The sequence below is a fragment of the Botrytis porri genome, assembly GCF_014898465.1.
Source record: "Botrytis porri strain MUCL 3234 chromosome Unknown BPOR_011, whole genome shotgun sequence".
NCBI classification, from domain to species: Eukaryota; Fungi; Ascomycota; class Leotiomycetes; order Helotiales; family Sclerotiniaceae; genus Botrytis; species Botrytis porri.
The window spans coordinates 965,787-981,570 of record NW_024066085.1 but is presented as its reverse complement, the minus strand read 5'-3'; the positions used below and the strand labels follow the sequence as shown (position 1 = coordinate 981,570).

The following is a 15,784-nucleotide window of genomic DNA, read 5'->3' as shown; positions in this document are numbered from 1 at the left end:
TCCCCGATATCGTCTTGGGTCATTCTACGTATCCGATTTTAATGGTTTAGATGAGGACTAGTCATTTTGTGGTAATAAATGCAAGATAGATGTAGATGATCGTAGTTAGTTTGTAAATGAAAAGCAAAAATTGGTTCCATTTGATGAAGTCGATGAAATTTGTTAAATCTCGAGAACCTCAAGGTTTATAATTACTACCCTGAATATTGGGAAATGGATGAAAAAAGGGGGGGAAGGGAAGAAGAGGAGCCTCGGTCAAAAGTCTCAATTGCCATAAAGAAAAAGTAGATATATACGGAGGATGTGTACCAAGTATAAGATGGTTTGCATAGGTCATGATACGTACCATGTTCAATGTTCAATGTTCAATGTGCGAAATGGTGGTGACGGGTGCCGGGTGACGGGTTACGGTTATCATAGTTTCTCGTGAGATCGATCTATCATGCCCATCTCATCAACATCTAACCTCTAACCTCTAACATCTAACCGCTAACCTCTAATATCTAACCGCTAACATGCAAAGAATTTTCGTTCTTTCTAGAAGCATACAAACACAATCGAATGCTACATCGTACGGGACATGGAAGCAGGAAAGAAGGAAGAGGAATCAGGATGCGGCGGCTCTGGTAGCTAAACGTTCAGAGCACGGATGAATAAGGGGGCTCGGGGGCTGTTCTTCCTAGACTTGCATCGATTTCTTGAAAGTTGACATGGACTTCTTGGGGCGCACGCACGAAAATGTGGAAAATGTGGAAAATGTGAAAGATGTGAAAAATATGGACAATATGGACAATATGGACAATATGGAAAATATGGAAAATATGGAGATCAGTCTTAGCAATACTAGCACCACGCTCTCTTTCCCTAAGGACTCAGGAGTGCGTGAGTAGCGTGAGATGGCGTGGTGGAGAGGAATTCCAATCCGTACTGGTACTGGATTTCATGGTTGCGAGACAAATAGGGGGATCCAAATTCTAATCCTTCAACTTTCTGGCCCCCAAAGTATAATGTATAATCTAACTAGGATACCTAGCTAGACCTTTCGAGTAAGATCTTACGAATCGACCAACTGAAGTTTGCCGTGTTGAGTGCGTGTGTCCCTACAACACACCACACATGATAATATCTACTTGCAATCTGGTCAAATTAACCTTCACGATCTGTTCGTCCTACCCTCCAAATCCCGAATAGCGCATTGGTCATGAAACAGCTTGGGCATCGCAAGCACGGTCATCACAACGATTCCTAGAGACTAATACATGTTTTACCAAAGTATATCTCACTCGCCATGAGATTCCCTTAACTCTAAAGAACGGCTGGCAGGCTCGGCAGGTCATCCATCGGTGCTCCTCTATATTGCCCAGACCTCAAAGCTTAATAGAGTTCAGACCAACAGGTCTCATATCATGTTCGACGCGCCGCAATTAGAACAAAATGACTTTCATTCAAAGTATCAACTCGGTCACATGTGTGAAACGATAGAACTAGCTGGTTTACATGCTGTGCTAAAACTTCTGCAGGTCCAGATAAAGGCTCCGAATGAGATCGATACCTATGAAAGGGCCTATCTAATGTACGGTACCATGTGAACTAATATGCAAGCCTTGATATTCTCAATCACCCATCATCAGAGAAGGAGTGTATTTGTCGGAAGTATCAGGACCCGTATTCACATCTCGATCAACCGTGTAACATCTTTCTGGTGCGGTAATATGTGGAGAGTGGTTCTCCCGTCATCAATTCATTCGCAACAGGACGGAAGTAATGTTTCTGCCATTCTCGTTGGTTGCTTGGTTTGATTCAGCTGGTTCCTGATACTACATGTACTTGACATATACAGTGCTCGTCCGACAGCCCCTGGGATGACGGTGATACTGGAATTGATTGGAACGACCGCCCTGAAGTTTGAAAAGGGGTTATGCGTCAAACATTGGTCGAAACATAATGATGAACTCATGAACGTGATATGGATTGAAGTATCAACACCTTGAAAACATTAATAAGGCAGTAACTTCAAGAACTCTTGATCCTGCGGCTCAATATACGGAAAGCCCGGTTTGAAGGAATTAATATCATAGTATATCCTCAACTCAAGCTTTCCCGCTCGCTGTCGCTTGGTATACGTTCACCCAGAAATGACAAGATGTTAAAATGTAATTTCTAGGTACACTCGTCCATACATAATATTTCCATCACCTGGGCAGGGCATCCCCGGGGCCGTTGATGATCTCGGAATCAACTGTGGCTGTTAGCTGTTACGCTGTTGTGGCTCAGTCATAAATGCCAAGACCACTAGTGTGTTCTATCACGTGATCTGGACCACCTCATCGTCATTGATATATAGGTAGCTATAGGTACCTTTTAGTATGATTACCTAGCTAATGGATAGTCGTCCAAAATTTCTCTCAATTAAAGTTCATTCATTTCACGCTTGTCTAGTTCTTATGTGTCAAAAACCTTACATATACGCTGTGGGAAGCATCTGGGTTTCCAGGAAACTTGATGCTTGAATCTTCTTAGATATTCAATATATTTCAGACACCCAACCTGTCTGGTGCACCAACTTTTAATTTGTATAACATTACCACTGTATTTGATACGAACCTCTCTTAATCAGACCATCTTGAATCTTTTCGGTTGAACACTCTATCATGGCAAATGATTTAAGCCAGGTCCTCGACGGCATGAAACTCGAAGATGGCAGGCCAGATATCCAGTTGCGCATGTCAGCGTAAGTCAAACAGTTTGTTACCATATCATCAAAGACAAGTGAAGAATCCAGTCAAGTGAAGGGACTAGGAAGTTTACATCATTTGAAGATGTCTATAAAAAGATATATATGCTCATATTTCTATAGAATACAACGTCTCCTCAATAGCTCAACCTTGACATTCGGAGAAATGCGATTATTCAAAGCGCACTTTGATCGAGTGACATTTTACCTTGATGGTATCGCCCAATCACCAGATGAGATTCTTACGCTTGTCGTGGAGCATCTCGATCTCGAGGACTTTATGTTTATGCGTCGCGTTTCAAGAGACTGGAGAGAGAAATTGTCCAACGAAAAGCTTTGCGCGTCACTACTTAAGATACACTTTCGTAAAACTTGGGAGATCAAATTTAAGTCATTGGAAAACAATGACAGGCAGCTAAAGGTTGATGACTTCCTTGACATGTGTATAAGACGACTTAAGAGAGACCGTGGCATGTATGATGAAGTAATGCACTACGATTATTTATCAGACCCAAACGATGACAGTTTCTATTCAAAATGGTGTCACGAAGATTGTTATAGACAAAGGTTTCAATACAAAAGCGGAAGAATAGCAATGAGAAAGGATCCTACCACTATTCAAGTCATCGATCTCCGTACACATGTTTCGAGACGCTATATGCATGAGTCTCGATATAACTTCGATTATTGGGTACTCTCAGATCAAATGCTCGTAGCCTATTTTGATAGTCCGTAAGTCAATGATCCCTTTCAAGAGTCATATCGTCAAATTTTTACAGGCTCTATTTGTACGGAAAATGATATGAGGATCATGCTGATAGTCTATATGAACAGAAAACCACGATTCAACGTATGGCAGCTTGATGAAGAAGATGACCCAAGGGTTGTTCATTTGAACTGTCGTTATGAGATATTGGCCGCCCAAAACAAAAAAATTGCTTTCGGTGTCAAGAGTCCTTCATCGAACTACCCTGTTTACATCTGGAACGATGGCCAAATCAAGCAGCTTGCTCATCCGGAATTCGGCAATTTGTATCCCAATCATGAGATTAAGTTTTGCGAAATCTTCTTCCATCCCATTCAAGAGGATCATCATTTCTTATTCTACCATGCCTCTACTTTACCCTTGGGTGGAACTCCACGCGAAACCGGAAGCGATCTAATAATCGTCCAAGAATATATCGCAGGAGTACCACAGGGGCAATGGAATGAAGTGCTTCGATCATGCTTCGAGAAAACCATGCTCAAGTTTCGATTGATCAGCGACGATGGCGTTGTGGCACTTCTATCACGAATGTACCACTCGCCAAAGAGGAGAGCTTCCATTCAACGATCACCTTGTAACCATAATGTATCATCGGCTACAAATTCTGGTGCTTACTTCCTCATGACCTTCAACCTCATGACCCAAAAGCTTGGAACCATTTCAACTCACCTCGAGCCGTTTCTAGAAGAATTCCCTACTCCTATAAACCCGCTATTTTGGCGTGGCCAGGCTACTGTTCCCTACGATACTAGAAACACTGGTACTTACGACGAACGTTGGAAGCCCAAAGGAGAAAATAAGCCTTATACTCTAGTATCCTCAAGCAAGTGCGATACGACGAAGACAAACCTTCAATGTGTGGGAAAGCACAAGTTTCCTCCACACAGTGGCTTGAGCACACTTGCCGCCTTTTGTTTGCCCATCGACATAGAAGCCACCACAACGTCAAATGAATTTAAGAAGGGTGCTGTGTGGGGCGATGATGACTTTATCATCTATAGTCATCACAAAGGATATATTGTATGGAGTTTCAACCAAAAGGCAACTCTACCCACAGGTTTGGAAAAATCCCCTTCGGTCTCCTCGGCGAAAGGAAAATCGACCCAAATAATATCAAAGTAGAGTAGGAATAATATCTTGCCAGTCTACCAGAGATGAAGAGAATTACAGTGAGCATATATCTTCAGCAGTTGTTGTTGGAAGGGAATGACAGAGGCAAGACGATTGATTGACGAATTGTAGGATATGGGAAAAGTGATATGCATCTTCGCTTTTTGTATAATATTCCTAATGTCTCGAATAATAATCATCATCATCATAATAATCATCATCCATCTAATCACTGTCTTCTCCACCCCTACCCCCTCGAAAGTATATAGATCAAAAAACCCCATCTCTCATTTCCAGTTCCCTCGCCACCAAAAAAAAACAAACAAAAAATCCAATAACTATCATAAATCTACAAGTTCAAGTTAAACGAGAGCGAGCGTATCACTAACCAATCAGTAGAAATCCAAATTCGCAAACCCCAAACTACATGTATAGATCTAGAAAATACATCTCTAGCAGGTGATCTATGAACTTGGGGATGTAACAATCAACCTCTCAATTTTCCGTCCGTGAGAGGAAATGATTTATAAATGGGTAATCTCTTTAGTTGTTTCGTTACTTGATGGAGAGGAGGTAGTGTAAAGAATCGTATCGTATCGTATCGTATCGTATTGGTTTCTTCCCGTTGTATTTTATTCTTGTCTCATCTCTTTCCCACCTGTTCTGTTGTGTCTAATGTCTGTCGCGAGAGAGGAGAGAGGATTACGGCTTGGAGTTGATTGAAGAATGCAAGTGAGTGTAGTTTGATGTAAAGACTCGGGTTGTATTTACATATGTTTTGGGACTGGGACTGTGACTGGGACTGAAATTAAGATGTTGGTATTCATGATGGATGATAATAAAATGGGAAAGAGAGGTGGGCTTTTGATACAATCAAAGGGATTATCCATATGGTATTGAGAGAAAATAGTAATATATGTATAGTCGTCTTGTATTCTCATTCTTCGTCTTCATCTTAATCCTTCTTAACTCCTTCTCTACTTCCTTCCCCTTTCTTCCCATCACAATCTTCAATTTCTCATTCTCAACTCCCACTCACCCTCTGCCCCCCTCCTAGACTCAAACACCCACCTCCTTCAAACTCCCCACCAAATCCACAATACTCTCCTCCAACCCTCTAAACTCAATCCCCAACACATTTCTCGTCCTCGCATTATCAAACTTATAAACCCCTCCATCCGGATACCCACCGCCCTTGACTTCTTTCCCGGGCAACTCCTTCTCATACTCTGGGAAATTCTTTCGAATAATCTCACAAATCTCCTTATTACTAAAATATCCTTGCGTGATGAAAAATCTCTTCCCCGCTGCCTCCGCAATCTCAATCGCTTTCACGTGCGCCAATGCTAAATCCCTCACATCGACCCAGATGAATGTTCCCGTGTCCGGGATTTCCTCTTTGCATTTCCCTTGTAGGAGATTGCGCACGCGTTGGTTAGATGTATTTAACGCATCTAAGGAATTCAGATAATGTACAATAGGACCAAGTACCAAAGGAGGATTCATCGTGCTAAGGGTGAAACTGGGTTTCTCTTTCTCGACGAATTCCCACGCGGCTTTTTCGGCAAAGGTTTTGGAGGCGCGGTAGCCGTTGGATGGGTTTTCGACCGCTTCGGAGAGAGTGATGGGGTTCCAGTCTTCTTCGGTGTATGTGTGATCGGGCCAATTTCCTTTCGAGGCATCGAGAACAGCAGCGAAGGAAGAGGTTACTACGACGCGAGTTACTGAAGGGGCGAATTTCTTGATGGCGTGGAGGATGGCGGTTGTACCGATTATGGCGGGATCTAGAAGGTCCTTCTTGGTGTCGGTTACATTGAAGTGGAACTTTAGGTTATGTCAGTATGCCTTTCTCCTCAACGATATCACATTCACATGTAATCATCACTCCACCATAAACACCCATTGCCATCCCTCAAATCGAAAATACACACATACCGGACTAGCAGTATGCAACACAGCTTCCAATCCCTCCCCAAACTTCTTTAAGCAATCATCAAAAGCATTATCCTTGGCAATATCTTCCACGATGAAGAAAACTAATTTAGAAGCAGGAACATCTGGATGAGCAGCTTTGATAGCATCGATTTTTGCTGGGAACGGACGGTTGTGATGACTGTGTGACCGCGGGAGAGAAGGATATCAAGGATGTGAGCGGCGATGAAGCCGGATCCACCTAAATGAAGGGAGAGATGTTAGTTGTCTGGTTTGATTTGATTTGATTTGATTTGATTTGGTTTGTGTTGGGGGATAGGGCGATGAAAGATGAAGAGATGAGAGAAGATAGAGAAGGGAGAATAGCTGAAAAGATAGAGGAAGAGAGTATATCTGAAACTTCCAATAATCATCTCTCATCCAAAACCAATCCCGTTGAACTCTCGAACCCGATCCTCCTCAAACTCCAAACTCCCGATCCCATTCCATCCTATACTCCATGTCCATCTCCATCTCCAACTCCAACTCCAAACCCACAACGGTAGAGAAAAATCCACATACCAGTAAGTAAAACCCTCATATTTTCCAATCCAAACTTGTAAGATCTCTATCTCTATCTCTATCTCTAACTTATCTCTAACTTATCTCTAACTTATCTCTAACTTATCTCTATCCCTTTAACTTTAACTTTCTCTTCCTCTTTCTCTTTCCTTTTCCCTCAAATCTCTATCTCTTTCCTTATTATTCCTCAATCAATCCTCCAACTTAAATAAACAAGCCGAAACCCAACTGCGGGGTCCGGTGACGTTTATATATCTACAATCTCGAATCGAGTATCCATCCCACCCCACCCCACCCCACCCCACCCCCACGCTCCTTCCATCCCTTCCTCCATCATCTCACATTATCAATCACATCTATTCATCCATTTGTCATCAACTTTCGACCTCCGACGCAATTTTAGCCTCGCTCTTCGCTCTTAATCGGAGTTTGTGGTGTCATGCTCATGGTGGGGTAGCATGCCATGTCATGTCATGTCATGTCATGTTATTAATACCTCTATCCAAGAGGAATGTATATATATTTATACTGCCAATACATTCAATCATTCGTATACCTGATTTATCTACCTAGGTACTTTCTGGCTCCCTCATCTCACCCTATCTCATCTCATCTCCTCTCATCTCATCTCATCTCCTCTCATCTCATCTCATATTTACCCACTATTTGTACAGATGGGATTTAAAATACTATCTACGTTGCCATGAATGAGCTCTCCAGAGCAGATTCTCCATATGGAAAAAAAAATGGAAAAAAGGGGAGTTTGTGCAAGGGAAATGTAATATGGTATCAACGCTCACAAGATTACTTTTGAAATCTCGCGTGTTGCTACCATGGCCATATCCTCAACGCCGGCGCTCAAAAATATCAGAAGAGAGGCAATATTAAGAAGAATAAAAGAAAAACAGAACAAAAAGCAAAATATCACTGTCATCCATCTCCAACACCCCGCCCGATCCTATCATTATTTTTTTCTGCCAAACTCTGTGTAATCCTTTACAGAGAATCATTATTGTTGAAAAGCATGTCCTGACTTGCCTCTCCCGATAGTTTTGAAACTGCCTCCTGATTCCATGATATCAAACCGACTTGCACCCATAGCTTCGAGGTCTGTCATTCCCGAGAACCAGAAGCCGACAATGACAACTAGATAGCTAAGAAGAAGAATGGAACCTTTGAAATAGTTGCTCTTTCCTTCACCATACATGTAACTAAGCAAGAACACACAGAGGATGACGGTCACCATATCCCACTGTGGAAATATGAGACTGAAAGATTTATCGACGAGTTCAGAACCTTCTAACCATTGGCCATTGATGGCACTAAACAAAACCAGAGCCGGAATCTGTAGTAGACACACTTGAAGTGCATAAGCAGATCCGATCTCCATAGACAATGCGATGTTGCCATTCATTGCAAATGAAATGGCGTTCTAGAAAATATCCGTTAGCTTTTTTCATACAAAATTGAGAGTCGAGATACTTACAAGAAACTCGGTTGTATTCGGAACAAGGGCGAATAATGTAATACCAAGGAACTTCTCGTCAATTGCCACATTTGAAAGAACTACATCGACTGTATTGACCAAAATCTCTGCAATGAGAGCATAAAGAACAGTGGCACCACACAAGATCACCGAACTCTTCATTCGGCTCCAGTTTGGCGCATCATGACCACCACTTGTGGCATGAGCCTCTGCGTGAACAGCTTCTTCAGGCTCTGTATGTACAACAGCTGTTCTCAAAGGAGGAACCTTGTGCGCATGGGTAGATGCCCTTCGATGAGGTGGTCGGGCTGCATCTCGAGCAGCAATTGTAGCAGCGGTTGCAGCCATTTCGGCGACTTCGCGAACAAATGTCGTATTTTGAGCCTCTGTGAATCCCGGTATTTGAAAATCAGATTTTGTACTTTCTCCTGCAGCACTCTTGGGTGGAACTAAATGAGGTGTATGTACTGAACTATTCTGGTTAACGTCTTCGGGAGTACAGTCCTTAGGGTTGATGCCGGCTTGCTTTAAGGACTGGCCAAGGATGCGTTTGTATAATTGAGAGTCCCGAATCTCATTTCCACGGGAATCGGAAGCAGCCTGAGCGTGTCGTTGCGCGCGGGTTTGTGGGGCGCCACCTGAAGGTTGTTGGATATTAGTAGTATTAACTTCCGGCTTTTGCTTATCTTCTGATTCATTATTCCATATGACTGCCGCGTGAGTTCGAAGAGTAAACCATAGTCCAATGACATATGAAAGGAACAAGAGCACGGCGGCAAACCAGCAGTATGGGCGGACAGCTTCAAGGTAAAATCTGTCGTTCAATGCTGGTGATTGTGAAAAATAGCAGCGACGGCAATCACGACTTGTTGACTCATACGTGTCAGTGCACGAGAGGCAGTTGAGTTCGTGCTGAGCATAATAGTTAGCGGAGGGCCCACGGCTATGAAGATATTCATTAACTTACAGTTCCATATATTTGATAGAACAGAGTAGGACCAAATGCGGCAAGAACAGCAAACAGTAGCATCGTCGAAGTCACACCAGCAGACTTAACATTGAAACGTTGAGTCTTCCTTTTGATGGCGCCAAAACACATGGATAAGCCAGGCAAGAACAGTATACCAGCGAAAATACTACCGATGATACTTCCTTCAACAAGCTGCCCTTTACCTTGATTCAAGGCGATGCAATACAAAAAAACCTCTACCAACGTAGAGAAGAAAGCATTGATCGCAGCACCCAGCCCCATGGATGATTGAGCAGAAATAGAAGCTACAGCTTGTCCTATGAAGTAGGCAAGAGGGATGATAGAGAGCAGGGCCATAGTGAACAAGAATGCCGGGTGAGTGATTGTGATCTTCATGTGAAGCATCTCGAGAAGAACCCAATAGTCAAAGATGACGAATAGAACGACAGCCATAAGATTTATCAAGAAAATGTTTGTCCCGTCTACTGTATATTTCCAGTACTTGCTGCCCACGGCGCGGTATGTGCAAACGAGGATCGAAGAATTTGGAATAGATCCACGGGAATATGCCGAATCTGATTGGAAAGACAAAGCTAAGGGATGTCGACGCAGGTGGTCAAATAGTAGCATTGTAACCTTACCCATGGGAATCCAAAAGACAAGGAACCAACATATACCAGAGGCGATAAAAAGTAGTGGCGTGATCAGTCCGTAGAAGAATAAAAAGAAGATAACTCGTCCAGTATTCCACTGACCCCTTCCAAAAAGTCTTCTTTTATTGGGGCGTGCTGAATCTTCTCGATGAGTGCCACGTCTTGAACGACCGAGCAAACTATCCGTCTCGCTACCACCAAAGGAGTCAATGCTTCTCCTTGATCGGCCCACAATTGATCGTGGATGATGAGGCCCAAAGAATAGTCTCCCATCCTCAATATCTCCACTTTGCCATTGTTCGTATTCTGTGATGGTACGGCCCTCTCCTTCATCTTCATGAGCATAAGCTTCATCTTGTTCGAGTCGAACGAATTTTCCAAAAGGATAGAAAAGATAGCCAGCCAGATCTAAGAGTACGCGACCATATGCAATAGCACTCGGCGCTGCTCCGAAGACGAAGCATACCAATGCTCCAGTCAATGCTGCAAGTGCCAGCCACCAGCCAAAAACTAGTGTCCAGATAATGTTAAAGAAGATCAGCCACTTGTTGACGCGACCACCAGGCGATGAATGAATATCGCCTTCTGCTGTCTTCTGAACTGAACGGTTCTTTTTATACAGGGCAGGCTTCCAGATTCTTATACCGAAAGGATGGGTTTGGTTTATTGCTTGTTGACGATCCTTGAGTGTGAAACTTTCCGCATCACTCAGGGAATCTTCGTCCTCCTCTTCCTCCACCTCTGCGGTACCATCTTCTCCCTGTAAAGTGTCTTCACCCGATGTAGTCAGTTGATCATCTTTTGTCCTTTCACCACTGGTGGAGGCTGCCGCTTCTGCTTCGGCTTCCGCTTCAGCTTCTTCTTCGTGGGAAGAATCCAGTCTTGGCAAAGTTGGTTGAGTTGGAGCAGGCCGTCTCCTCACGGTTCCAGGAACATGTCTCGAGAGTCCAAACCCGGATGCAACACCCCCAATTCCAAGTCCCGCCTGTTGCTTGTTCATTTCTTCTTCCATCTCAGTTACATCATCATCTACCGAGAATTCTTGCCCTCTGTGAGGCGCTTGTACGTTTGATGAAGCTCTCCGCGGCATAGGAGGTTTCTTTGGTCGCTGGCCTGCTCGACCGCGGTCGGAAGGTCCTAGCATGGGAGATCTGGCTGGCTGAAACGATCGTGAAGATTCTAAACTCACAGGTTGCGGGCGCTCGCCAGTCATGGATGATTCGCTATTTCTATGGGCGTCGGCAGGTTGTGGAGTTTGAGGAGTCGATTGAATAGTTCCTACACTTAGCATTAGTACATCTATCTTCTGGCATACCCGTAACAAACAATAGTTTAGGGTGGAAATTGGATGTGCGGGCAAATTTCAAAGTGGCGTACCATATCCTCCTGCATTATCTGGTCTCCGTCGGATTGTGTCCGTAGACTGAAAACTCTCGGCCAGACCATCATTTTGTTGCGAGATAGATCTTGATAATGGATGCCGCGTATCTGTGGGACTTGTTGGTGTTGACATGCCGGAAGGAATTGGAGTTAAATCTTGGGTATCTTTCCCAGATCCTGAAGACTCGCCGGGAGTTGGAGACATTTTGTAACTCGAATCTTGTACACCGACTTAAAATTTATCTGCCAACCAGTCAAAGAGTATGATGCGATCAGTCGCACATCGGGTATGGAAACAAGCTTAAGGCTTGGATTAAGTTGAGTCCTTTGGTTAGTATAATTGTTAGTTCCCGCGTTTGTGGAAGCTTGAACATGCGAAGAATACGAGAGAAGTAAGCAGATGATGATGCATTCAATATGAGAAAAAGTCTTGAGTGAATTATCGAAATATGTTATTATGTTTACGGAAGTATGTGATGGTAGTAAAGTAATAAGTATCTTCAACTATTAAGAGATTGAGAAGAGAGAGAAAAGGGAAAGAAGTTGGGATAGTGAGAAGATGAGAAATTACGAAATTCCCATGGAATATAATTGTTATATTATTTTCTCCAGGTTGCGGCGCTTGGGTTGCGAACGTGTGCTTAGATACAGTCGCAACCATTTATTTGAATCATCCCTTGAGAAAAAAAAAAGATCAGGCGGATACAATATGGAAAATAAAGTTTCTTTCTTGGGCTTCTTATCGAAATGGAATGCCACTACATTTGCATTACATCGCACTTCCAAATATTTGGCTGAAATGTATGTGGAACCCGAAACTCCTTCATGAGCTTGTTTGTGTGCAATCCAGCTATCTTTTGGATCATGTAGACAAGGAAAGACAAGGCGGGAAAGGACGTTTTCATGTGCAATGATGATAGTAGCTGAGCACCTCCCTGGCAAGCATGTCTTTCATTGGCGTGTGCTGAGTTGTAATAAGATCTTACATTCATCCCCAAAACCGTTGATATTTCAATCTTCAACAAAGCTCAACATACCTAGGTCGTAGGTATAGATCATGTCATGTCATGTCATGGTATGATTATGATATGATGTGTAGTGCTTGTACTTGGAGATCTATCCTATCTACGAGGCACTCATCGACAGCATCTCACAAATACCTAGGGATGTAATCTTACCTCGCAGGTATCTACAGCTATTCATCACTCCCATCACTCCCATCACTCCCAACTATGGATATGGATCCCTATGAAATCTGGAGTCTGGAGTGCATACTCTGTAGTGCTAGGTAAGATTTAAGAATTGCAAATCTCCGTCTCCCGTCTCCCATCTCCGTCACAATTTGCGATTTGCATGATGAATGATTGGTTTCCTCATATCCAAAATCTCGATTGTGTGAGTGAGAGTAATGCATTGTAAACGGGATGTTTGATAATCCCACTTCTGGTGGAAATGTCCGCCGGTGATACTTTGTGGATAGCTTCCAGGTTCTTTATTACTAATAAGAGAATATGTGAATACCTACGAAGAGATCCGACGCGTCTACGCTTGCTACCTAGAAAAATAAAATAAAAAGTGCTGTGAGTGTAAGCCTTATTACTTGACCCGGCCGAGTATCTTAGCGTCCTAGCCTCGTGTGTGCACTGTGCACAGTACCAAGCAAGACGAGACGTACACTGGTGATACCTTAGGATCCATCATCAAATTATCAGCCTTGAAGAAACAACAACATTACAAAACTTCAAGCCACTCATCATTTCATCACCATTTAAGATCTCTTTTCCTCCTCTAAACTTCTCCTCCCGAACTCATCCATCATGGCGTTGGATAGCTTCTTTCATAATAAGATTGAGAGCATGAAGCTCGAAATCATTCAAGGTCAAGCGGTTCTACGAAGATTAGAAGCTCAACGAAATGACTACAACTCCAGAGGTACTTTTGCAGATGCTGTCGCATAAGAAAGAATAGCAGCTAATCATGTTAGTGCGCCTTCTACGAGAGGAGCTCGGTTTATTACAACAACCTGGATCCTATGTTGGTGAGGTGGTCAAGGTTATGGGCACAAAGAAGGTGTTGGTCAAGGTGCACCCAGAAGGCAAATACGGTATAGAATTCATCACATGCGTAAAAATATTCACAATACTGATCTTGAATGCAGTCGTCGATATTGCGGATAGTGTCGATATTTCAAAACTTACCGTTGGAAAGAGAGTTACCCTTCTATCGGATTCCTACAAACTCGAAAAGATGCTCCCATCATCCGTCGATCCTCTCGTTTCCCTGATGATGGTCGAAAAGGTTCCAGATAGTACATACGATATGATTGGTGGTTTAGATCAACAAGTAAAGGAAATCAAGGAGGTTATTGAGCTTGGTCTTAAGCACCCCGAACTTTTCGAATCTCTCGGTATAGCACAACCTAAAGGTGTTCTTCTCTACGGACCTCCGGGAACAGGAAAGACTTTGTTGGCAAGAGCTGTCGCACATCACACCGACTGTAGATTCATTCGAGTTTCTGGTTCTGAATTGGTTCAAAAATATATTGGTGAGGGTTCAAGAATGGTCAGAGAGCTGTTCGTCATGGCAAGGGAACACGCTCCATCCATCATCTTCATGGACGAAATCGATTCTATTGGATCTTCGCGTGTGGAAGGATCTTCAGGTGGTGATTCTGAAGTTCAAAGAACTATGTTGGAACTACTGAATCAATTGGATGGTTTCGAGCCAACCAAGGGTATTAAGGTCATCATGGCTACCAATCGTCTAGATATTTTGGATCCGGCACTGTTAAGACCAGGGCGTATCGATAGAAAGATCGAATTTCCGCCTCCAACTGTTGAGGCCAGAGCCGATATTTTACGAATTCACAGCCGCAGCATGAACTTGACTCGTGGTATCAACTTGACGAAGATTGCAGAGAAGATGAATGGATGTTCAGGAGCTGAGTTGAAGGGTGTTTGCACGGAAGCTGGAATGTACGCCTTGAGAGAACGCAGAGTTCACGTCACTCAAGAGGATTTCGATTTGGCGACAGCGAAGGTATTGAACAAGCATGACGACAAGGAAGTCAGTTTGGGCAAGTTATGGAAGTAGACGGTTGGGTAATGGTCGGAATGGCATTTGTACAGTACAACAGCATGAGCAGCAAAGAGATATCAATTCAGACATATTTGGTGTTTTAGCTTACCTCTTACAAGCCCCCTCCCCAAGTCAATTTGAAGCTTCAAGATTTCGGAGTTCCCATTTTCAGTAGTCCGATCCGAACAAGTAGGAAGCCGGTGAAGTTGCCGAATTTTGAAGTTCGTGCTTCTGCTTGAGCGATCCTCACCTCGTTTTCAAAATGGCATGCCCCGATCTGCGGTCTACAGTATCCTTTGGCCATGAGATTTTTTGCCACCAAAAATGTGAAGGATTTGGAAAATGCTGCACGAAGGGTGCAAAGAGGTGGGTCTAAGGGAAAACCGACTGACAGATTGACCTTTTTGGTTGCCCTTGAGCCCATGTCGTAAATGACAGTAGACCAACTACCAGTAGATACTAATCAAGTATTTGACAACGAGACGTAGAACTGATGTTGTTATTGTTATTCATCGATTCGAGATCACATGCTATAGCTCGATATACCATGGACCTAAATCTCACGACAATGAATTACTCGAGCTTGTTATATACTAATAAGTCCAGTTTTGATTCTAGATTAATGGTTGGAGAATGCTACGGCCACGATAAGGTTTGGGCCCCAGTGGTGAGATTCATGAGCATTGCACAGTTTCCCCCATTGGACAAACGGTGAGCCATTCTCGAGCCATTCTTGAACCATTCCATACTCTATTTGGTAGACTTGCGCTACTCAGTGGGGGGAAGGAAGGTAAGAAAGAAAGTGGGGTCCTATGACGATAAAAAAGCTGGAGCTTCCAACCAGGAGATCAAGCTTTGGAGAGGTCTACATCGTGAGCTTTATTAGTACCAGGGACTTTCAATATAGATTAGAAATTTCTTCCCTCTTTTCTTTCTTCCTCCATACCACAATACCATTCACATCTCAACTATCCATCTCGCTGCGACGACATCAAATTGATATATTTTTGAATACAGAGAATTAGATTGATTTACTTTAACCCTCCCACCTTATATCACTTGTGTCCGTATTTCCCCTCTTTACCCCGCCGTGCCCAGCTCTTCCATTCTCGAG

At 43.2% G+C, this 15,784-nt stretch overlaps 4 protein-coding genes across 4 annotated transcripts; 2 read left to right on the top strand and 2 right to left on the bottom strand.

Annotated features, from left to right (window-relative positions):
- Positions 1–2,651: 2,651 nt before the first annotated feature.
- EAF01_008327 (uncharacterized protein) lies at positions 2,652–4,622 on the top strand (the record flags this gene model as incomplete). The annotated part of the gene is made up of 3 exons (XM_038916583.1): positions 2,652–2,731; positions 2,858–3,466; positions 3,569–4,622. The coding sequence occupies 3 exons, from the start codon at positions 2,652–2,654 to the stop codon at positions 4,620–4,622; spliced, it is 1,743 nt and encodes a 580-aa protein (XP_038767945.1).
- Positions 4,623–5,669: 1,047 nt separating this feature from the next.
- On the bottom strand, positions 5,670–7,122 carry EAF01_008326 (uncharacterized protein; the record flags this gene model as incomplete). The annotated part of the gene is made up of 4 exons (XM_038916582.1): positions 5,670–6,434; positions 6,546–6,667; positions 6,709–6,783; positions 7,104–7,122. The coding sequence occupies 4 exons, from the start codon at positions 7,120–7,122 to the stop codon at positions 5,670–5,672; spliced, it is 981 nt and encodes a 326-aa protein (XP_038767944.1).
- A 990-nt stretch (positions 7,123–8,112) lies between these two features.
- EAF01_008325 (uncharacterized protein) lies at positions 8,113–11,797 on the bottom strand (the record flags this gene model as incomplete). Its single annotated transcript, XM_038916581.1, has 4 exons — positions 8,113–8,535; positions 8,590–9,501; positions 9,557–11,490; positions 11,590–11,797. 4 exons carry the CDS (start codon positions 11,795–11,797, stop codon positions 8,113–8,115), a joined length of 3,477 nt encoding a protein of 1,158 aa, XP_038767943.1.
- A 1,612-nt stretch (positions 11,798–13,409) lies between these two features.
- Positions 13,410–14,685, top strand: EAF01_008324 (uncharacterized protein; the record flags this gene model as incomplete). The annotated part of the gene is made up of 3 exons (XM_038916580.1): positions 13,410–13,524; positions 13,577–13,696; positions 13,751–14,685. The coding sequence occupies 3 exons, from the start codon at positions 13,410–13,412 to the stop codon at positions 14,683–14,685; spliced, it is 1,170 nt and encodes a 389-aa protein (XP_038767942.1).
- Positions 14,686–15,784: the final 1,099 nt, after the last annotated feature.